Genomic DNA, 23,867 nt, shown 5'->3' with positions numbered 1-23,867 from the left:
AGGTGCATATATATTAACAATTATTATCTGTTCCTAATATGAAATTCACAGAATTCTACAAAACTGTAGGTTTTATTGCTCATTAGGAACGTAACTTGGCCTCCCTTTCCTCATCTTTAAAGTGGTGAAAATAGTACCATGATGGGTGTAGTATGAGGAATAAAAATGCTTAGTAAATAGTAGGCACTCGATAAATAAGGTTTTTTTTTTTTCTCTTGTCTTTCAGAGATTGTTTTCTCATTGAGATTGCATTGTACCAGATTTGGTATTCCTTAGGGGATATGTTTATAATCTCTAATCATTGATACTCTTCCTATTAGGCTGAACAGAAGAAAATACTGCATTTAGCTCCTCAGCCAGACTGTGGGATGATGGAGTAATACTGCCATAGAATCCTTGGAAGACAGATTCCCTTTGATGTCTGTTGGTCTTTTCTGCTTTAGAATATAGGACAGGGACTGTCTAGATTATCTGCCATGAGGCAGTTGTCAGTTACTGATTACCCCTTGATGATATTATGTCAAAGATTTTATTATCTTTTCGTCTTGGCTGTGGCAAATATAAGGCACAAAAAATGGAAGAAAAAATAGGCTTCAAACAGCTTGTTATTTAAAAATAACTACTTATTAACAGGTCAATTTATATTAATTCAATTGAGTTATTTTTCTGAAAACAGATTTTCTTTTGTATAGATGGGACATAATTCTCTAGATCGCTCAGAGGAGTAGGTGTTTCCTAGAAAGTCCGAATTTACGAGTTAATCTCTCCCACATAACTTAAATATCTCTTATTCTAATTTAAGTTTTTAAAGCTTATATTCTATCTTGCACTTGAAAAGTAGCTCCTAAGTCTCCTTGCTCTAATCTTAGTGATAATTGTAATTGAGAATGCCAATGATGGTGAAATGGTATTAGCCGAATGTTATCGTAGATTTGCCTCTTTCCTTTCTTCACACATCGGTGATCTCTAAAGGGGATCGTACAGCAGGAGGAGATATGGTCACCTTGAATTGTGAGACTTGCTTCATGAAAAATGAATGGGAAGAAGCCGGGGAATCATTGATTGGCAAGGGTAGGAAGTGGAATTGTAGGAATTTTTTTTTAATTTGAAGACATTAAGTCTAAAACTTAGTAATTTTTCAGTAATTAATTTTCTACATTTTTTAAAAAATAGAAAAATAGTTTTCTTTGTGGAATTCTGTTCATATATCATGTCTAGCGACAGGAACCAATGGATTGATATTTATCTACAGTGACATATTCCATGCAGTTCCCTGGCATTCTCTTTCTGTTTTGAGATTTTTAGTTCTATCTAGTAATTACTGATGGAAAAATAATGATTACATAAAAAAATCTACAGGAATAGAAAAGAAGAAAAAGACCAGTACCCAAATCTTAAGAGCAGTTGAACTTAGATGAGCTCTGTATGATTTTACTTTACAATTTCTACTTTTTTGTATTTTTAGTTATTCTTTGAAAAGTATGCTTTACTGAGTATTTGTAATTTAAAAAATGAGTTTGCATCTTATCTAAATAAAGATCAAATGGATAGATCAGGTACCCTGGTCAGTCTGTTCCTTCAACCTATTTTTACCTAGTCAAACACCATGCTGATCATCTTAGGTATCATGATCTGTAATGCTTTCAAGCATAAAACAGATACTAGAATTAAGATATAAAACATTATTTTTGTCAATATTTATTTTTAAACAATCTCTGGAACAAAAGAAATTTAAAAACAAAAGGCTTAAAATGTATTAATACCTCAATGTTAATAATTTAATATTTTTCCCAAGTGATTGCACAATGCTTAAATACAATTAAACAAAAAAGATGCAATAAAGTATAATCCCGCAACATTATCCCATAATCTGATTTTAGTAAATACTACATTTTTAAGCATTTTATGCTCTGTTTTTTTAAATATAGTCACTACTATATGTACTTGCTTTTATGTTACATAAGCTTTTAATATATAACTTAATCTCTGAGATGTTATTTGGTTGAGAGGCCTCAGTTGATTAAACATAGATTTTCTTATTATAAAATCAGAAATAATAGTACTTGCTTGTAATAAGCAGAAAGGTTAACATTCATAAGATTCATAATCTTTGAGCAGTTACGTATACACAAAATAATTACTGTAATTAATCTTAGATGATAGTCCCTGGTTTGAGAAAAAGTTTGGTTTGACATTTAGTAATTAAGCCTTATTGCATGATACTTCCTTGACTCAGCAAAGCCACATATAATATAAATCGAGTGTAGAGAACTCTGGTTTTTAAATGTTAAAAATATAATTGGAGCAGATAGGTACCTAAAATATGCTCTTATAATAGGAATTAAAAGCCATTTAGTAAGTCCACATTCATTTCCTATTTGATTGCTAAATATTTAAGAGTTTTTCAGTTATGGCCTGTCTCACAGAGGAAGTATGATTATCTAAATATGTACTTTTTTTTTTAAATAAAGGAATTGCTTGCTCAACTCAGTGCTTTCTGTAAAACATTGCAAAATTGTGCGCATCTGCAAGTTAAAACCATGACATATAGCAGGCTAAAATTGAACAGAATTTGATTGCAGACCTGAAGCTGATTTTCTCAGTTTTGCTACCAAAAACATATCTTGCTGGAGTATGCTCAAGATTTTTTGAACAGTCCATGAAAGGTGACAGGGATGTTAATCTCCACTTCAGCCCGGGCAACTTCACTTAAGTCCTTGGCATTCAGAATCAGGAGATAAGCAGGCTTTTGTCCTGCTCCTGGGCTCACCACCACACTCAGAACTACACCTGTTTATCACAAGTAAATTAGGTAATATTGAGTTTTTAAAAGCCCAAGCTATAGATTAAATGTCATTGAAATAATATAGGAGGTATTACATTGACAAATATAGAAAACCATATGACCTGACTTCTTTTTCTGACTCTTGTACCACCTGGCATGAGACCACCTAAAGAGGTCTTTTAAACTCTTTATGTACCCTACCTACACTGTAAGCTCTAAGAAGGGAGAGTCTTGTCTGTCTTGCTCACTGCTATATCTCAATATTCTATGACAATGACTACAGCATAGTAGGTACTCATTAAATACTCACTGAATAAATGGATCTGTTCTTATCTGTAACATAAAAATATAGCACCTGCTGTACATACTGTAAAAACTGTGATGATCAAATGAAAAGTGTGTATTAAAAGACTTTGAAAGCAGTAAGATATATCATATGTATGGTTTCTAAGATCGATCTGGAAGCTGACTTCCTTCAAACAAAATGAGAACAAATCTTTTACAGCTTCGACTGGATATATAAAATCATTTAGTGTGAAATGGCTCCACAATCCTTTATCTCATTTCTCTTAGTTTTCCATATTTTAATCCCATAGAGTGTAATCTATCTCCCTGTCCCAGCTGAGAAGCAGTTAACTAACACTGCTGATTTGTAATTTGAGTTGCTGTGTCTGAGTTGCTGGTGTGGCTCTGGGTCTTTTTCAAGCCCTAGCTTACCGAAAGAACAAATGAAAACTATTCACAGACCTGCCTTCTCATTCTCTTGTATCTGCTATAATACTTAGCTTCCCTTCTTAGAATTGCTATTTTTTTTAGAAATATGTCTTCGTCAGGGAAGGCAAAAACCTGGAATTCATGTTGCCATTTTTTCTTCCTTCTCTCCCTCATCTAGAGCAGACATTGATGCTCCATCGTGACACCAAATGGTGCTTTGACATTTTTTTCTACTGGTAATCAACAAGACCTGATCAAAAGATGAAAATTCTTTTCAAATAGTTTTAATTCTTCAGTACTGCTCTATTTATAGTATTAAGGATCATTTTTGAGTATTACGGAATAATCAACCTTACTCCTTTCCTGATGAACTAACATACAGAACTGCAGTAAGAAGAGTATTCAGACACAACAATTGCTTTCATTACCATCATCTTCTTCCAAGGCATCTGGGTGAGAAACAAAGATGGGTTCTGATGGGTATGAATCAGGCTCTTGCCAAACCCAAGTTTCTTTAGTTTTGACATTCAGCTTACAGAGCTGTTTGTGAGAAAGAAAAATCAATCAAGCAATCAGTCAATATGCTTTACTTGACTAGCATATACTCAAAGCACTGTTCAAATATTAGTAAGAAGGATTAATTACCCTATCTGGAACAAAGTGATTCAAGCCAAGTCCATACGCATATGTGTAAGGTTTCCCACAATACTTCTGATAATTGATTTGAGGAAACTCAAATGCTACGAAATAGAGCACATGCTTAGGAAAACTCTTAATCTCTTTGAAAGAAACATTTGTTCACTCCCGCGTGAAGTTTTCTCTAGATCATCTCACCTTGGCGAGGCCCTGAAAAGAGAACTTCAGGCTCCAGCCAGATAGTCTCGTCACTGCACAGAATTGCAGTGGCAGTTGTATTGGGGAGCGTGACTAAATTCTTGCCTGTGTCAGCCTAGGAGAGAAGATAACAGAAACCTCAGTGAGCAGGAAAGAATTCAAACAGCCAAAAATGCAGAGTTCTTAAGTCTTGGCTCCCAAGTTCTTTTTTAGGTCAACATGCAGGGAGGAACTGCAGGAAGCTATAGATGAGGGACCCTGGGACGTGACTGGGCAAGCTATCTGTGCCTGTGTCAGTCACTGGCTATGTATCACTGGGAAAGTCACATAACCTCTTAGGCCATCAATTTTCTCTTCAAGAAAATGAGACCATCCTTGAAGAAAATTTAGAGCTCCAAAGAAAGGCCTCTGAAAAACAAAAAAACAAAAACCAAACAAAAATCTCAAAACCAATAATAATAATAATTAATGTTTTTCTGCAGAACAACAAAGACTTCGACTGCCTGAGGGATGAAAGAATGTATATTTCTTTCACACGTAGAATATGTTTTGATTTTGCTTGAAAAAAAAAATCCTTACAGTTATGTTGACAAAAAGAAAAAAAAACCACTGGACCATATGTTTCCTAAGATCTCTTGTCACACACACATGATTTTTCTGATTATTTTATGAAATACCATGAGATTTTTCTAACATATCTACTTATTAATAATTTCATCAAATACTTGATTACATATTTTATTCTAGACTCTATTCTTGGCATTCAGGATGTTTTGGAGAGTGAAGTCCCTGTCCTCATGAAGCCTACATTCTAGTTCAAGGAGATATACAATAAATATAATTAATAAATTTTATAATATACCACAAATGTGGGGGAAAAATAGAATAGAGGAAAGAAGATCAGAAACGTGAAGGGTAAGCGGTTAAAATTTGAATAGATGGTTAGGGTAGGTCTCTTTGAACAGGTGGCAGAGGAGACAAAACTCTTAGAAGATGAGAGAATTAGCAATGCAGATATCTGGGAAGAGTGTTCAAGCTAAGAGAACAAATTGTGCAAAGGCCTGAGGGAGGAGGATGCTGAGTGTGTTTGAGGAGCATCAAAGAGTCCAGTGTGGATTCTATCAACTGAGCTAGGGGAGAGAACAAGAAAGGAAGGTGGGGAGGTCACGAGCCAGGCTGTACAAAGCCTCGTAGGTCATTATGAGGACTTGATCTTTCTCTGTGAGTGAGTGATGGGAAGCCATTGGAGGGTTTTCAGCACAGGAGTGAGATGCTATGATTTATTTTTAGGGTAGCCTTGTTAGTAGGGAGGATCCAAGAGTGGAATCAGGGAAACCAGTTTGTCTTGTAGTAGTCTAGTTGAAAGAAAACAATGGTTCACACTAGGCCAGTAGCATTGCAGTCAGTGAGAAGTGGAAGAAGTGGAGGACAGAGTCAAGAAGATTTCCTGTTAAATAGGATATGGGACGAGGAAGAGGCATGAAAGTAAGAGAGGCATCAAGCATAACACCAAGGTGTTTGACCTGTACAATGTTGATGTCACAACAAAGATAGGAACTACAGGTGGAGTAAATTTTTGGTAGGGGAAGATGAGAAGTTCAAGTCTTGTCTTATTAGACTTGAGATGTCTATTGGGCATCCAAATGCAGATGTGGAGCTGGCACTAGCAGGTAAGAACCTTGAGTTTAAGAGAAAGCTAAAAATGTAAATGAATAAGGCATGAATATTTAACAACGAGTGAGTGTATAAATGGAAGATAGGGGAACCAAGGCCCTCCAACAAGACGAGGAATGAGAAGGCAGCTGGTTGGGGCAAAAATGTCAAGAGAAGGATTTTGTAAGAGCCTGACAAAAATGATCCATTGAAAAGGGTAGGAGAGTGGTGATCTAGGAAAGATGGGGAGAATTGGGAGAGTGATTTCCCTGAGAATGTGAAGGAGGATGAAAGAGATCAGCTCTGGATAGGAAGATGGATAATTCAGTATATGAGTACAGATGCTGGTGGGTGGGTAGATGTGCTGGCAAGTCTATGGTTCCTTTCTGATTTCTTTCATTTGTTTCAGAGAAAAAGGAAACATAGCCATCAGCTGCATCTGAGTGTGGAGGCGGGAAGTGGGAGGTGGTAAAAGTTTAAAGAGAGGAGGGTGTGGAATATTTAACTAGCAAAGTGAGAGAGTAAGTGAAGCCGGGAAATGTAGCAGAAAGATTTGTGGTCATGCATCTAAAATGGGACCAATTAACATGATTGTGTGTTGTCTGCACTTAGTTCAGCCTCAGAGGTATAAGCATGGAGGGGGTGGAGAGCTGAATTTAACTAGGGTTGTGATTTTGACAAATGACTTTGATAAGGTAAGAAAGAGGCAAGGGAAAGGAAGGTCTACATGAGAAAGTGATTGTAATTATTGACTGTAAAGCTTAAATTGAGTGAGGAGAGAAGGTAAATCCTCAACGTAGTGAGAGTGAGAAAGTACTGTGTTCAATGGATTGGAAGTTCCTGGTGGAAATTGCAGTAGGCAAGTGATGTTGAAAGATAAAAGGTCAGAGTGGGTCATGCATGAAATAGATTATGGAAGGAGTATAGTCTTAAGTAGTGGCAAAGTCGAGGGCATGAGGGATATATATATATATATATATATATATATATATATATATATATACACACACACACATACACACACACACACATACATCACTTGGCTATATGATTAGATAAAATGAGATGAAAACTTAGGGAATTTTAAGGGTGAATAGAGGGAACAATGATCTGAAAGCAGCAAAGAAGAAGGACCTCTACCCCAACTCCAGGCCAAGTGGTAAAAGGGCTGTACCCTGTACAGAGGAGAAACTGATTCCCCTGGAAATTACTGTTGGGGAGACCAGTGTCCTTAGGGGAGAGAGCCAGATTTTGGTTAAAAAAGGAAGTTGAAGGCAACATTCTAAGAAGAGAAGACAGGAGATTTTTTCTGGTGATGGACTAAGAATTAAAAGTAAATAGTGGAAGATTTTCAGAATAGGGAAAGGATGGGAGGTGGGAGCCAATAGAAGAGAAGATTCTGCAAGATTTTGTGAAATAAGGGACTCGAGGTACTTAGTGGTGACGCTGGGAAGAAGCGAGGGGTGTGCACATGTATGCATATTTATGTACATGCATACAATAAGTACAAATGTCTATGTCTATGTTTAATATATTATTTATATGGTTTCAAGTTGAATTTTTTACTTTGTTCTATTTTGCTTATTTTCATTGTTAAATTAGATTTCCTGTTTGTTTGTTTGTTTGTTTCTTGAGATGGAGTCTTGTTCTGTTTTGTTTGTTTGTTTGTTGAGATGGGGTCTTGTTCTTTTCCTCAGGCTGGACTGCAATGGCATGTAGCTCACTGTAACTTTGAACTCCTGGACTCAAGCAATCCTCCTGCCTCAGTCTTCCAAGTAGCTGGGACCTAAGCCCTTTCTATTTTTCTCTTCATTGCCAAACTTTTAAGAGTGTGCACGCAGTAACTGCTTTCCAGATACTCAACTGCTTACCTTAAGAGCCCTGAAGCCTGACTTCTGTCTCTCTCACTCTATTCCCTTAGAGATCACCAAACCTAGTGCTTTATTCTTAGTCTTCACCCTTTTCAACTTGTCTATGGCAATGGGCACCGTATAACCCTCACCTGCACTCATCTTTGTGACATTACTCTCTCTTAGTGGGAACTAGGGCTTTCTGGTGGCTCTTGTTTCTTTTTCTGGCTTCTCTTGTTTCTACCATTTTCTACACGTGTTTATTTTCTGGAGCTACTGTGCTTGGCTGTCTTCTCTCTCTGTATTCTCTGGCTCTCAAATTCTTTATTTTTTAAATAAGCAAATTTTAAATGTTTCTTTTGGAAAACCTATTCTAAAATATGATTTCCCCCCCTGCCTGCAGTCTCATCTCTCTATTCTTACAAATTTCATTATCATTTCAATACTATTAATTATGGGCTTTTCTTTTGTGTAAAAACCTTCACTGTCTTTCCATTACCAGTTCAATAAAGTGCAAATTTCTTAGCCTGGCCTTAAAGCCTTCTAAGAGTACAACGTACTTTTATAACTTTTTATTCCATTTACTTTACTACTTTTGCCTATGTTTCAACCAATTATAATAGCCAATTCTCTCTGTGTATCTCCCTCTCCACCTATCTGTCTTTCCTCAAACTGCTCTTTCTGTCTTCAGTTGTTCTGCCTCAATCCCATCTCCACCTGCCATATTACTGCCCATTGCAAATAACTATGTTCCATGAATCTCCCCTACATTATCATCTGACTAGCTATTAACAAATCAATTTATCCCTCCTGAGAGTACTACTCCTGTGCTGACATGCATGGCTATTCCTGATTCGGCTTCTTTCTCTCTGATACACTAGGTAATGGGCTCCATGAGAACTAGAAGTGTATTTTATGTACCCACTGCAACAAATAGTATGATGCCTGCTTTAGTGGCTACTCAATAACTATTAGAAGAAAGAGGGGATGGATTAGATGATGTTAGACATTTTTTTATGATTATTACAGTTCCCTATTCTATAATTGGGTAATATTTCTTCAGGCAGTGATAACCATACAGTTAGAAAAATCCTTCTTTTTTCTTTATTTTGCAATGTGAATATTTAAGTTAAGTGATCCTCTTTTATTTCCTTAAAGATGATTGTGATTTTTACCATTATTAGCAAAGTAAGAGTTTACTGAAATTAACTGACTCATCCATTTGGTGAGTATTTTGGGAACGCTCAACTACATGTCAGTGATATGCTTCTTAAGGGGAAAGCAAAAATCCTTAAGGTACCCAGATTGATCTCTCTCCATGATCTTTCTTTGGAGCTCCAGATCCATGTACAGCAGCTGCCTATGGAATGCTTTGCTAAGATTGCTAGTGGGTACTTTCAAATTACATCTATAAAGTAAAATTTATTCTTTTTTCTACAAGCTAGCTCCTGTTACTTCTATTTATTTATTTATTTATTTATTTATTTATGATGGAGTTTCACTCTTGTTGCCCAGGCTGGAGTGCAATGGCATGATCTCGGCTCACTGCAACCTCCGCCTCCTGGGTTCAAGCGATTCTCTTGCTTCAGCCTCCTGAGTTGCTGGGATTACAGGCATGCACCACCATGCCCAGCTAATTTTGTGTTTTTAGTAAAGATGAGGTTTCTCCATGTTGGTAAGGCTGGTCTTGAACTCCCAACCTTGGGTGATGCACCCGCCTCGGCCTCCCAAACTGCTGGGATTACAGGCATGAGCCATTGCGCCTGGCCCAGCTCCTCTTACTTCTATGTTTTCAGTTCAGTGAATTATATCATCATTCACTCAACTGCTCACGGTGGAAATCTTGAAGGCGTCCTGAACTCCTTCCTCTCCCTTACCCCTCACATGTAATTAGATACCAACTGCTGTTGATTTTGCTGCCTAAATATTTCTCAGCTTTGCATCTTCATCTCTCAGTCACCATTTTCTTAACTCAACTACTTATTCCCTTTTATTTGCCTCATTGCATTAATCCTGTAATAGGGCTTCTAGCCTCTGCTCTAGACTCTCCACTTTCCAGTCTGTCTTCCATGATGCTGCCAGAGTAAACTTTCTGAATCACAGATCTAATCATGTCCTAAAATACACTTAAAATACACATTGAAAATACTTAAATGGCTCCCTATATTTATATAACACTCAAAGGCTTATATAGCCCATTACAATATTGCTCCAACCTATCTTTCCAGTCTCTCTGCCCAAAACCCATCTCCCCTACACCCCTAAATAAACCAACCTCAGCAACTACTTCATATTTATAGATGAAATCTTGCATTTTTAACTCCTCCTTGCCTTTATAGACGCCCTTTTGCCTGTCTGTAACACTCAACCTCAACCTTCTCCCTCTTTCTCATTCTTCATAGAGCTTACAAACCTGCTTAAGAGCAGTGGTGTTTGGTTCTAAATTGAGTTTATTTTCTACTACACCATATCTAAGCCTTTGGTACAAAGTTTTACATTCCATGTAGCTGTTTTAATAACCCCTTTTGTGCAACCAGGGAGCAAATAGATACAAAAGAAAGCATATATTCACATACCTATATGTGAGAATTATATTTTATTGATTTTGACTGGTATTTCCATCACACTACAAATTCTAGATGTTACTCTGGTTATTCTAAAAAGACAGTCTCTAAATGCAGGGAAGAAAAAGTAGAAATAAAGAGATGACTGTCTATTGTTAGTAATGATTTTTAACCTCTAGTGATATTTTTCAGAAGATTTATAGAAAACCAAAATAATGAACTGGTTTCCCTACAAGAGTACTTTTTGATGCTTCATCTCTCCAGAACTTCAAATTATTTAAACTATTTATATTATTGATAAAGTATTATAGGAATCAGTGGATCTGCACTATTCACCGAGGAAGTATATTTTAAAGACAATTTTGTAAATACAAGAACGGCAGATTTAGAATTAAAAAACCTGGTTCTTATCCTGGCTCTGCTGCAGTTGCTTTTGCTAAGTCACAGTACTCTTCTGAGCTTTAGTTTCATTTGTAAAATGAAGGAAGTTTAATTAGTCTATTTTTAAAGCTCCTTCTAGCTCTCAAATTTCAAGACTTTATGTATAAACATGAGGCAGGAGGACAATTCCTGAGAGAGATGAAACATTCTGTTTGAAATCTACAGAGAAGCAGGTTACCTTGTCAATATTCAAAGGAAGTACATATCTCCTAACTTCAGGTTGGGGAGCCTTTCTGGCATTTTTTTTCACCTCTTCCCAGTTCTCACGTAAATTGGCTAAATATAAGTAATTATAAACAAACTCAAATCTGCAAAAATAAAAAGTCAAACATGAGCACAGGCAATTACAAATAATTTTAGAGAGATGATTCATGCCTTTTTAAGCACAAGTGCCTGCCTGTTCTTTATTCCACAACCCAGAAACTGCTATTGAGCCAGGTGTATTAGAGCCATTTCCTCCTGCCCACACAGGATGAAAATAAAGCGACCTGCTTAATGGATTTGTTTAAGTAACAGCAGCCTTGAGATACTTTCTGTTCTGACTTCCTGTCACCATTCTGTTTGTGTCCTTAGGGGCTGTTGTCTTTTTAGTGATTTGGCTAGTCTGAAAAACACATGTCTTTTTCTCCCTTCCCAGAGAGGATGGGGCTCAAGTTTCCCCAGTGATTTTGTCAAGTTTAAGTTCACCTCTCAGGTCACAGAGTCTTTTGTTTTCAGGTGGGGTTCGTGGACCCGATTAGTTTTCAATCATTAATCATAGTTTTGATGTTCAGATTACCTAAACTCCCTACTGCTTTTCCAATTACATTTTTGACCCTCACATAACTCTTGCTATTTTAGATGTGATTCAGATTGAGTGCAGCATCTCTGTAAAAACCCCGTAATTTCCAGGAACAATGGGAGGTGTCACATTTATCCAGTGTCCTTTCTTACCCTTTCCAGCAGCAGAGATCCACAATCAGAAACCCATTGTCTTCATAGGTGTTGATGTGATGGAAGAGGTTGAAAGGAGAAGTCCTGTATTTATTATTGAGGTACTTTTTCCTTTTTTTGTCAGCAATATGAAGCCAAACCTTGAAAAATGAGGAAAATATTTTGATGCATTTTAAAAGGAAAAAAGTGTACATTATTAAACACATCTTCTTCAGAATCACAAACTTGACAAATATATCTAAGACTTACCCCCATGGTTTCATTGGACTCAAAACAATCCATGTAGTTGGCTCCCCAAAGACTCCATGAAGAAAGGAACTTGAACAGGTTAATTTTGACTGGTGTCTCCACAAAAACGATATAGTTGGGAGTCAGACCAAAACTGTTCAGAAACACAAACGGGCTTGTGAATGAAAGGGCTGATTCTCAAGCCACAGACAAATTTGTATATATGTGGTATGCTCAGTTACAAGAATCAACAGTGCCTACATGAAATTAATTAGTTTAAATTTAGTTTTCTGCAAAAAAATATTGTGATCAGGATTGGTATCAAAGGTAGGCAAATCAAATCTTTAAACTTGAGTTTTCCTGAAGATTCATAGCAGGCCTTCAAGTTACCTATGAACGTAAGATGGCTTGAATCGGTCACTGCAGGGGAATTGTACAACGATCTCTGACTTGCTTATTGGATCTTCCTTGTCTGAAATAAAGTGGTTTTAAAAGGCTTTGGAAGAGCCTCTTATTTTTTTTTAATACAAAGCATTTAGAACAGCTTATACAGGCAAAGAAACACATTTTGATTGTTTTAGAGGGGTTATTTTCATTTTCTCCATCATTTGCACTTCTTAGTGAAATTTCATGTGAAGCTGCAAAATCACCCAGGAAAATCCAAATAGCAGCAGATTTGGAAACGTGCACTCAAATAGGGTTGTGGCAAGAGGAGTGTAGTGGAGTCACATCTTGCAATAGCTGGAGGTGAGTTTTAAGTCAGGGGAGTAGGGAAGAAACCTCAGAATGGTCAAAATGCCTTTTGCAAAATCTTAAGATGCCCAAAGGATATAGTTTAGGTGGGTTTGTGTCAATAGCCCTGTACAGTAATTCTTATGCACATTAAAATTTACTCACTAGTAAGTGAATGGTCCTCAAACTTTAGTGTGCATCAGAATCACATAAAGAGCTTCTTAAAATACTGATTGCAGGCTCCACTCCCAAAATTTCTCATTCAGTCTGCCCGGGACAAGGCTCAAGATTTGTATTTCTAACAGTTTCCTAGGAGATGGTCTTGGTCCAAGGACTACACTTTGAGAACTGTACTAAATAATACTAAACAAAAATCTGTATACATTCAAATAATTCCATCATCAAGGTGGTGAACAATGAACCTGGCAATAAATGAAGAATGAATGGAGAATTCTAGGGTACACTCTTTTTGCTGTAGTTCTTTTTCTATAGTACTTCTATGAGATAACAGATTTGTTTGTAGTTTTGGGAATTAAGCACAACATATTTAGTACACTCTCATATATGTATGTATGCTATTATGCACACATACATGCTTATTTAATTTAATTTTGCCTAGCACATGAATAAGTGCTCAATAAATGTTTGCTAAGTTTGAATCCTAATTGTATAGGATCAAATCCATATATATATATGTACTACATTTTTAATATTCTAGAAGAGAACTTGGACACTTGCTTTCTATATTTTCAAGTTGTCAGCCTTTGATATGATGCCCTTGGGCATTAGGCCCCTTATAGGGTAGGGATGAGGGCAGTACTTCTGAAGTCTGAGAGTAATTTAACTATGCACAAAATGCTATTCTGATATTCTTATCTTTCTCACAATACAGTAACTTTCTCACAATATAGACACTTATTTTCAGAAGAGGACAGATTGGTAAACTCACCTGCTTGCAGTGGTGGGATCTTTACAATGTTGTAGGCAATTGAAAAATTTTTTCCAAAGCAATTACCAATATTGTAAACGGTTCCATCATTTTCAATGTGGGGATGAGCAGTGGCCCCATTGACAGAGACATAGTTGCAAAGATCAACCTACGGAAGTAAAGTGAGTGTCCTCCAGTTGAGAGAAGGAAGATACATTATACCTTTGTCCCTAGGTCTGAGGTCACCACTACCCATTGAACTCTCATCCTAAGTGCACTTCTCTTTCTTCCCATCTCTCTGGATTCTACCCTCTTTCACCTTGAGTTCCCACCTTCATGCAGAACATAATGCCCCCTCATGTGTCTGAATCTGGAGTTACCTGTGACATCTCTTTATTTGATGTATACCATACAGGGCTCTGGTTAGTTACTTTTCTTTTAGCATATGCAGATTGACCTCAAACCATAAGTTTGAGTCCTCAGACCTCTTTATACTCTTATTATTGTATTAGATTTAATTGTATAAGATTGCTAACATTTAATAATTGCTGATTTCCAAAAATGTCAATTTCTTATGGTACTATGTAAATACCAACTATGTGTCTTGCACATGGTACTGTATGAGTTTGGAACTGAAAGGGAATTCAAGCTTCATCTAGTATAGAAAGTCTTAATTTAAATAGACTTTAGGAGAACCATGGATCTCTTTTAATTAAATATAAACATTTCTGGCAAAAGCATACAGCATTTAATTCAATTTTATGTCTCATAAGAAGTTTAGAACTACAAATGTAACACAAATCTCTCAGTTTGCAGAAGGATAAATTGGGGTTCCAGAGAGATCAAGTGTCTTGTTTAAGGATAAAGAGCTGGATGAATCAGCACTAGATTTCCACCTGGGACCTACTTGGTAAAGATTTATTGAATGAATAATTACTGGAATATATATTTATCTAACCAAAATTATTTCCAATTAATTAGGGAGTTTTTTTAAAGCATAGGACATTTTAGCACCCTTATTTAAATAATAGGCAAGATATTCATTTATTCAGTCAATCATTTATCAAATACTCTGAGCTTTCACTATGTGCCAGGCACTGTATCATGGCCCAGGAAAGAGAAGATCTTTGCTTTCAAGAACTTCATTCTAGACCCGTGCTGTTCTATTAATACAGGACCATTAATTTTTAGATAGAACTTCAAATTCAGCTCCTCAGTCACATTAGCCACATTTCAAGTGCTTAATAACACCAGGATAGCACAGTTATAGAGCATTTCCATTATTGCAGAAAGTTCTATTGGACAGCACTGCATTAGACCAATAAGCCGGCGTAAAGCACTGTGAGTGTGCAATGGCATCGTAGAGAAGCGCCATCTAGCCCAGACTGAGGGATGAGGCAGTTTTCCTGAGAAACATGACTCTAACTAATGTTTGAAAGGTGCGTGGAGTTAGCCAAGTGGAGCAGGATGACAGTGTATTCCAGGGAGTGGGAATCCTAATGTAAATGCATAGACTTGTGAAATAATGTGTGCTGTTTGGCCATTACTAGTCATTTAACCTGGCTGCCATGAAGGGCATGCGTAGAGGAGGCGAAATAAGAGTGGGCCAGCCACAAAGACCTTCACTTGGACTTTATTTGGGAAGTTATGGATTCCCTAGGTGGAGTAATACTTTCATATTTATATTTTTAAAAATTGCTACTGCTGCCTTAAATAAATTGTATTTAAGGGAATCAGGCTGGAGGCAAAGGCACTGGTTAATAACAGTAAACAATCAAAAATTTCACATTTTTAAAATTACATTTTACAGTGCTAGTAACAGTGGAACCTGACTCCTAATAAAGTCTATTCTGCAGCCATACCATAGCTTCTATATTTCTAATTAAAATATCATGTAATTGTAATACAGATTCCCTATCAAAGTCAAATGAATGATTCAGAAACTCAGCTTTTGTTCTTCTCTAAAGGAGCTACACACACACTTGTACATGGTTACACACACACAACATAAACAAGAAAGAGCTATGGGGAGTGTATGTTAAGACGTAGTAAATAGTCTGTTGAGAATTATAGATCAGCTTGTGCTATTGAGACTCAATGTTGAGACTATTTTTTTTCTTCTTATTTTTACCAGTACTGCATTTGTGGTTCTGGCCTTTAGTTTCACCTCTTGGTCTCCCACCTATACTTTATCTCTTTTACCTTCCCATACAGCCCACACATGGCTCCCCAAATAAACATCTGAAAATATAGCCCTACTCATACTACTTCTTTGAGCAAAAACTTTCAGTAGCTTCCCATTAGGTAAACAACATATTCCAAATGTTTAGCCAATTATTCAAGCTTTTAATTTCATCCTACCCTGTGTCTCAATATTCCCCTTGACATTAACTACTCTAGGCAACTAGTTCTCAACTGGGAGTGTTATTGCCCCCTAGGGGAAGATACGGAAATGTCAGGAGCGTTTTGGGTTTGTATAATGATTGAAAACATGACTGGTGTTTAGTGGATGAGGCCAGGGATGCCAAACCTCTCCCATGTATGGGACGTCTCCATGATGATGAGTCACCCCCTGCCTAATGTCATACTAATACCTCCACTGAGAAATGCTGCAAGTCTAGTCCAAGGAGATTATTCTCCAGTTTTCATGAACACCTTCTATCCCCATGCTTTTGATCACTTTACCCCCTCCATCTAGCATATCCTTTCTCTAAATTCACTGAAGTCATCCCTCTCTTCTAACTTCCAGCCCAAAGCCTTTCCCTTTAAGCCTTCTTTCACCTGTCCCACCTTGCATTGCCAACTACTTCCAGAAGCAATTCCTTTCGTATTTATGCTTTCTTAAAATATTTTCCTTCTTAAAAGACTCATCATATTCTTTGTCCTATTACAGTTACATAATTGATTTCTCCACCTAGACATTAAGTCACCTGAAGACAAGAACAATGCCTTGTAAATAGGTATATCTTAGTAAATATTGGTTCAAAATGTGTATCTAAGGACTGCTGCATTGAGATTCCCTAAGTTGTCCGTAAAATTTGTCACTTCCAAATATTGCTGAAATTTTGTTCTATGCTATTTCATTCAAGATATAGCTTTATTTCTAATAAGAAGTATCTATAAGAAGGGGCAAATTAGTGCAACATACTTGCCTAGAACCATAAATAGCATGATTTTCAGTATCAGTAGCTATAATTTTTTGAGCACCCAGTATTTACCAGGTTCATGCTAGCTTATAAAAGCTATGAAAGGCAGGGACCATGTTACCCTACTCATTGATCTATCCCTTGCATCTAGCATAAATTCTGAATATGGAAAGCACTCAATAAATATTTGTGTCATGAATGAATGAATGAATATGTTAGGCATTTTATATGGGTTTTCTCCAATCCATGTAAGTGTTTAAAATTTTAGAGATGAAGAAACAATGTTTGTCCTATGTCAAATAGCTAGTCATTGTTGACAATGCTAGGATTTGAAACTTAATCTGGCTCTCATGTTCTTTTCACCAAATTACACCAATTGCAGGAAAGCATCATAGAGGCAATCAGTGCAGTCCATTTGGAGCTTGGAATGGTCATTCTGTGTGTCCTCATCAAGTCAGAATCATATATTCGCAGCATGAATAATTTATGTTGAAATAATTTTAAGTTCCAAATTCTAAATTCCTGAACATCACCTAGCACTGTGTCCCACCTGCTTAATTGTTTCCAAGGTCTCTGGATTAATCTTTGTAATAAAGTTGGTCTCTGTGCAAGCGTAGTAATCTTCCCCCACTGGGTAGACATTAACAAGGGCATTGTCAGTAACCTCTACTCCTCGAAAGTAAGAAAAAAACCTGTAGAAACAAATGAATTTTTCAGTCCAGTAATTTTCAAGCCATGAGAGAAGAAGGGCTAATATAAAATGTCTTGAGTAACATTCAGTTTGGGTTCAGTAACCTGGAAAATATATTCTTGCAGGGATCTGGGAAAGCACAGGTGCCAAATTCTGTTATGACGATCCTTTTCTCAGTCATTGCCCGTACGTAAGCATCAGTGCGGATGAACCTGAAGGACATTGAAACATAGGGAAGGGTATAGACAGGAGCAATCCGTATAGCCCATGTGGAGCTTAGAATGGCCATTCTATGTGTCCTCATCAAGTCACAATCATAAATGTACAACATGAAGAATAAAGGGTTTTATTAGCTCACTTTCTTGGGGTGACCAAGCAGGGCAGACACAATGTCCCTTGAGTTTACGTTTTTATCTTTTAAACCTCACAGATGAGGAAATTGAGGTTCAGAGGAGTTAAGTGATTGGCATATGTGGCCAAGCTGCGTTAGAATCCTAGTTGGCCAGAGCAGGACAACATGAACTTTCTATATCACACCATTGCAGCCCTGGGGGAAGTTCACATAGAGCCCCCACCCCCATCACCTATAACCTATCAACCTAAACTTACTGGGAAAATTCCAGACATGGTGTGCTGATTTATATTCTTCTCAATCTCCCTCTGTTACTTTTATGTTTTTCTTCAATTTTAACATTTATTTTGTTTTAAAAATTAAGTATTCTTGAATTTCATCTCTTGCCTAGACAGGTCTGCTAAACCATATCTTAGAGTAGACAGCATACTTTGCCCAGGATTTCTGATATGGAGAGCCAGTTAAAATCTGATTTTGTACTTTTATTTGATTAATTAATTAATTAATTAATTTGAGATGGAGTCTTGCTCTGTTGCCCAGGCTGGAGTGCAGTGGCGCAATCTTGGCTCACTGCAACCTCCGCCTTCTGGGTTCAAGCTATACTCTTGCCTCAGCCTCCCAGGTAGCTGGGACTACAGGCATGTACCACCACGCCCGGCTAATTTTTCTGTATTTTTAGTAGAGACGGGGTTTCACCATGCTAGCCAGGCTGGTCTTGAACTCTTGACCTCAAGTGATCTGGCCACCTTGGCCTCCCAAAGTGCTGGGATTACAGACGTGAGCCACCCACGCCCGGTCGCACTTTTATGAAGAAGAAAGAGTACCCTGCTCTGTCGAAGGTATAGGAAGCTTTATCTGAACTCCACAGTAAGCTCTCATGGCTACATTTCTGCTTGACATCATCTGTTTCTCTTCTATTATCGTGCAAGTTGTCCTGCTTCAAGTCCCCTTTCACTGTTTCTTTACAGGTCTTTTCAAAATGCCTGAAATCTGTGGTGATCAACAAAGCCACTAATAGGCTTGAACACGAAAGCAGAAGACAAAGTATTTGTTAATACTTCATTAATGGGGGTTTCCTGGAATGATGATTTAGGGCTTCAAGACTTTTTAGCAATAATCTCTTGTTTTCAGAAAACTTCTCTTTCTGGTATCACTATGACATGTTTCATCCTTCACTACTTTGTGGCAGCCCCCGACCCCTTTCCCAGTGGCCTTTCCAATTTTATAAAAAGAAAAAGGAATCAAGATGGCCAATGGTTTAATAATAATAACAACAAGCATCACAATAGCTATTATTATGAAGTGCTTTGTGTGTGCTAGACACTGCGCTCTCATTTAATGCTTGTAATGAATGTATAAGGTAGATTCTATTATTTCTCCCATTTTACTAATTATAAAACCAAGAATTGGAGGTCAACATCTTGCCAAGGTTACCCTCCTAGGCAAGTCATGTCTGTTGAATACAGGGTTTAAAGCCACTCATGTTGGACCCCAAAGCCCTAGGCTTTAGCTTCTCCTTTATTCCATGATAATGTTCCCTCATATCCATGCAGACACACTGGCCCAGGTACATTGTGAGAAGAAAGTGGGTGTATAGGTTGCCTCCTGAGTTCAGAGGTTAAAACTCACATGGGAGGAGGAGTCAAGCTAGGCCCTACTTTGGGGAGGAGGAGTGGCATGGAGTGCTGCTTTACCTTCTGTGGTATGTGACATGTCCTTCTTTAAAGTCAAACTTGTGCAGGAGGGCTTGCCCATCAAACAGGTGGTAAAATGGCTCAGATCCAACTTCAAAGAGTCCTGGCCCACATCGAAGGAGACTGCCGGTGAGCCAGAGGGGGATCCTGCCTGTGATGAAGGGGAGACAGAACATTGCTTCTTATCCCTGCCTTGGGCTAGGCTTGTCCTTGGTAAGGCAGAGTATATCAGCAGCCTGATTGGGCAGCTTCTTCCTCATAGAGCTGGCAGTGATTTTCATTTCCAGCCCTCGCGCTGGACAGCACTTAGAAAATGTCCGCTGACTTGACTCACCTTCACTAGGAGATCACACCTTGGGAAACGTGGAGATGCCCCAGAGTGTGGATAAAGGGTTGGAAGGAGTGAGGGAGAAGCATCTTGAGAGGACTGGGACTCTCCACCTAATAGATTTCCCCAAACACCAATCCATTTGCCTTTTGCCATCTCATTTTTAAGAAGATTTTCAAATTTCTTGATATATTTTAGTGGAGTGAGGAGTAGAAGGATGGATTAAGAGCGAGAATAAATGTATTTTAAAAAGATGTGTCTATAGAAAAAAAACTATTTAAATGAAAAAACAGGAATCCTGGCTCTTTAAAGTCTAGAGCTATATCCCTCTGTGAGTGTGAGCTACTGCTTGGATGAAAGTCAATCTGCTGTAGCAGAAAGTCCACAGGGTTGGATGTCAGGGACCTGACTTCTGGTTTAGGATCAGCTCACATGTCATCTCTGGACCTCAGTGTTCTCATCTGCAAAATGTGGGGTACCCAAGATAGTCCTTAAGGCCTCTCAGCTTTCACAGTTAGGTTTGTCCCTAAAAACCCAGGTAGGGCCGGGCACGGTGGCTCGCGCTTGTAATCCCAGCACTTTGGGAGGCCTAGGCGGGCGGATCACGAGGTCAGGAGATCGAGACCACGGCGAAACCCCGTCTCTACTAAAAATACGAAAAATTAGCCGGGCGTGATGGCGGGCGCCTGTAGTCCCAGCTACTTGGAAAGGCTGAGGCAGGAGAATGGCGTGAACCCGGGAGGCGGAGCTTGCAGTGAGCCGAGATCATCCCACTGCACTCCAGCCTGGGCGACTGAGCGAGACTCTGTCTCAAAAAAAAAAAAAAAAAAAAAAAAAAACCCAGGTAGGTTTATCCTTTGAGAAGGGCAGTGATTGACAGTGCTTCCTTGATTCCTACCAGTGAAGTTTTTCAAGCAAATGGATTATTTCCTATAACTAATAATGATACTGATAGTAATAATTACTGTCTATTGATCACTTTGTGTTGGATAGTGGGTGAATCATTCTATTTACATTACTCCACTTAATTTTCACAACATCCTCATGAGGTAAATTTTGGGTTTTTGTAGGTAAGGGAATTGAGGCTCAGAACGTTTAAGTAACTTAGAGGATTCACAGACAGTGAAATGATAGAGCTAGGTTAGCATCTACATCTGCCTCCCAGCAGAACCAACATTCCTCTAATAAAATGGGCATGAAACCCACCACCCTTTAATACTCCCAGGTGCTTGTCACTGGGCCTTCATTTATTTAGACACCAATGGAACAGACATTTATAGGAAATGTACTATGTGCCAGGCACTGAGCTAGGCATTGACAGTTTGAAGATGACAAAGGTGTAATCCTGATCCTTAGGGAATTCCAATTAGGTAGCATTTTTCTGCATTAGAGAAATAAAGTAAAGGCGAATGAAAGAAAATGGATTCTTGCTATAAAAAGCCCAAACCACCTGATCCCTCTCCCTGTGACCCACAGGGGGAGTCCGCCCTGAGAGACGCCAAGGAATAGGAAGCCAGAGAAGAGAGACTGACATAAAAGAGGATGGCTTCAAGATGGGCGAGACCAACCTGTTACATGAGCTGTGAGCGGCGAGGACAGTTCCTCCACAGTTTCAAACAGTTTCTTGTAACCACCAGCAGGATGCTCGACCCTGAAATGGTGGAAGAATAAGGAAGAAGCCCATGTTGATGCTCAAAGTCCGCAGAGATAGAGGCAGAGCTGCAGGAGAGAAGGCACTCTAGGGCTGGCTCAAAGCCTGTTCACTCCTGCCAGTCTAGTCTCAGCTGGGTGGGGGTGGGGGTAGGGGGAGAAGCGGGGGTGAGGGCGGGAGGAGCACGTGAGGCTGGGGGTGGGGAAGACTACTCAGGTATGGAAGGGGGTCCCAGATCACTGCTCTGATGTCAAGAGACATGACCTCTCTTTTAATATCAATGGTTACAGTGAACTTAATCCTGTCCTCTGCAGTTTTTCCTTACTTCGGAAGACAAATCAATCAATCCTACTGCCATCAGTTCACTTCCTGAAATTTGTTCCTAAACAGGGTCCTTCCCACAGTATTCTCCCACCCTATCAACATGCTCAGCTCACTGCATCATTGATTTTCTTGCCTCAAGGAGAGACTCATTTATCTCCTTCCTAGGGGTTGAGAGATGACAGCTTTTTGGGTCAGGTACTTCATCTTTCATTATTCACTCATATTATACCATAATTTTTTCCCCATCATCTCATTTCTCTACCAATCCCCAAGACCTACAGTACTTTTTCATCATAGTCAGACCAGGAGATTCAGGTTCTATATTTTTGTTTACTTTCTACATCCTCTGTTCAGTTTCATGTTGTAACTTCAAAGAGTGGAATCTCTGACCAGACTCAATTATAATAATTACCTTTTACTAAACAATTACTATGTCCTACATACCATAAAAAGAACTTTGCATGGCATTAGCTCTTTTAAATCTCACAGTAACATAATGGAGTAAAAGCTATTGTGACATCTTTCTATATACAGGAAAAGCTAGACTTAAAAAGTTAGGTAATTTGTCCAAAGTCACACACTAGGAAATGACTGGGCAAGGAGTGGAGCCCAAGTCTGTCTGAAATCGCCATACTCAAGACTGCTTCCAAACCCCGGGCTAAGTCACACAAACCCTCCATAATTTGGACCTGAATTCTAGCTAGTTGCTTTAATACATAAGCAGGAAAAAATTTCCCCACCAAAATTCAAGGGTCTTTCCTAAACAGGTCATTAATCAATGCCTTCTCTTCAGGAGCCCTTGAAATAGCACATTTATCATGAATCCATGAAGGTGTTTTTAAAAAGTCTCCCAGAGATACTTACTGGATAGACATTTTCTTCCAGTTCAGGATCCAGAGTTCTGGCACCAACTGCAGAATGAAGAAGCAAGTTCTCAGCCAGGGGCCTTTTTATGCCTTCTAAATCCCTTAAAAGGAGTTATGGCTTCGGGAGCCCTTCCCCACCCCTTCAGCTGAGGGAGGGGGAACAGAAGTTGCTTTCAGCTCTCAGATCCCCCTGATGCTTGAGCTTTATTTGGGCTTGCTGTTCCCATAACAGTTGTTTGGCTGTTTTCCAGAGACCTCAATCCTTCCCAAGGAGAATGAGAACAGATTAGAAAGAAAGGAGCTAGGTGGGAGTGGCCAGCGTCAGGCCTGAGCTGATCCCAGTCACCCCACTGGACCTTGGCACCATTCTCTGGGGCCCACCTCCCCCTAATACCTCTGTGCCTTCATTCTCACCCTCATTCATTAACTCACTTATTTTTAAAAATATCTATTACTTACCACCTATGAACCAGACAGAGATGGGTATTGTCCCTGTCCCTGTCTTCACAGATCTTATAACTCTGTAAGAGTTATAGTAAACAAACTATTCAACCATGTTTGATTAGTGCTAAGATTGGAGAAGTATAAAATGTTATGGAAGCACATTGTGCACCTCTAACCCTCTCTAGCAACCTTATTGATACCATTCAGTGCCAATATTCTTCCAACCACGTTGAGGACTTTTGATTTGCTGAGAATGAAATTCTGCATATCTTTGCTTGTCACTAATGCCTGTCTGCTCTCTGCCTCACCTTCTTGTCCATTGGTATATGTTTGGCACTCTGAGAGTATACAGCATTAATTCATTCATATCTCCAATACTCTTTCATTAAGTCTCAGTTGCTTGCCAGCACAGACAAGGTACTGCCCAAAGAAGTCCTTGGAAAACAGGCAAGATATATACTATACCAGCTAACAACCTTAACATTTTTTTTGAGAAACTCATTAACAATTTTAAATTTAGTGTGCAGTTACGGCTACTTACCCTAGGGGTCTTCTTCAACAAAACTGTATAACAATTAATCCAAGTGCTTCCCAAGATTTACAACAGTAGCTTCATTTCCTTACAGTGAGGGCATAGGCATGTGATGGGCTCCACCCATTAGGGACAGTGGTAGAAGTCCTAGTGGTAGCACCTGGGGCTCAGCATCCA

General features: G+C 38.5%; 1 protein-coding gene across 2 annotated transcripts; it reads right to left on the bottom strand.

The window, feature by feature from the left end:
* Nucleotides 1–144: 144 nt before the first annotated feature.
* Nucleotides 145–22,784, bottom strand: RPE65 (retinoid isomerohydrolase RPE65). 2 transcript variants are annotated; one of them, XM_016920640.4, is made up of 14 exons: nucleotides 22,713–22,784; nucleotides 21,442–21,524; nucleotides 19,546–19,696; nucleotides 17,604–17,711; nucleotides 17,359–17,500; nucleotides 13,684–13,831; nucleotides 12,393–12,474; nucleotides 12,024–12,156; nucleotides 11,775–11,914; nucleotides 11,020–11,149; nucleotides 4,334–4,448; nucleotides 4,145–4,239; nucleotides 3,928–4,039; nucleotides 147–2,790 (listed from the first exon to the last, which is right to left on the bottom strand). In XM_016920640.4, exons 1-14 carry the CDS (start codon nucleotides 22,721–22,723, stop codon nucleotides 2,639–2,641), a joined length of 1,602 nt encoding a protein of 533 aa, XP_016776129.1. In that variant the 5' UTR covers nucleotides 22,724–22,784; the 3' UTR covers nucleotides 147–2,638. The 2 variants fall into 2 exon arrangements, with proteins under 2 accessions (XP_024202280.1, XP_016776129.1); XM_024346512.2 differs by lacking the exon at nucleotides 17,604–17,711 and having other exon boundaries at nucleotides 145–2,790.
* Nucleotides 22,785–23,867: the final 1,083 nt, after the last annotated feature.

The sequence above is a fragment of the Pan troglodytes genome, chromosome 1 (assembly GCF_028858775.2).
Source record: "Pan troglodytes isolate AG18354 chromosome 1, NHGRI_mPanTro3-v2.0_pri, whole genome shotgun sequence".
NCBI lineage: Eukaryota > Metazoa > Chordata > Mammalia > Primates > Hominidae > Pan > Pan troglodytes.
Note: the sequence above shows the minus strand (reverse complement) of the source record. Positions and strands in the feature narration are given on the sequence as shown.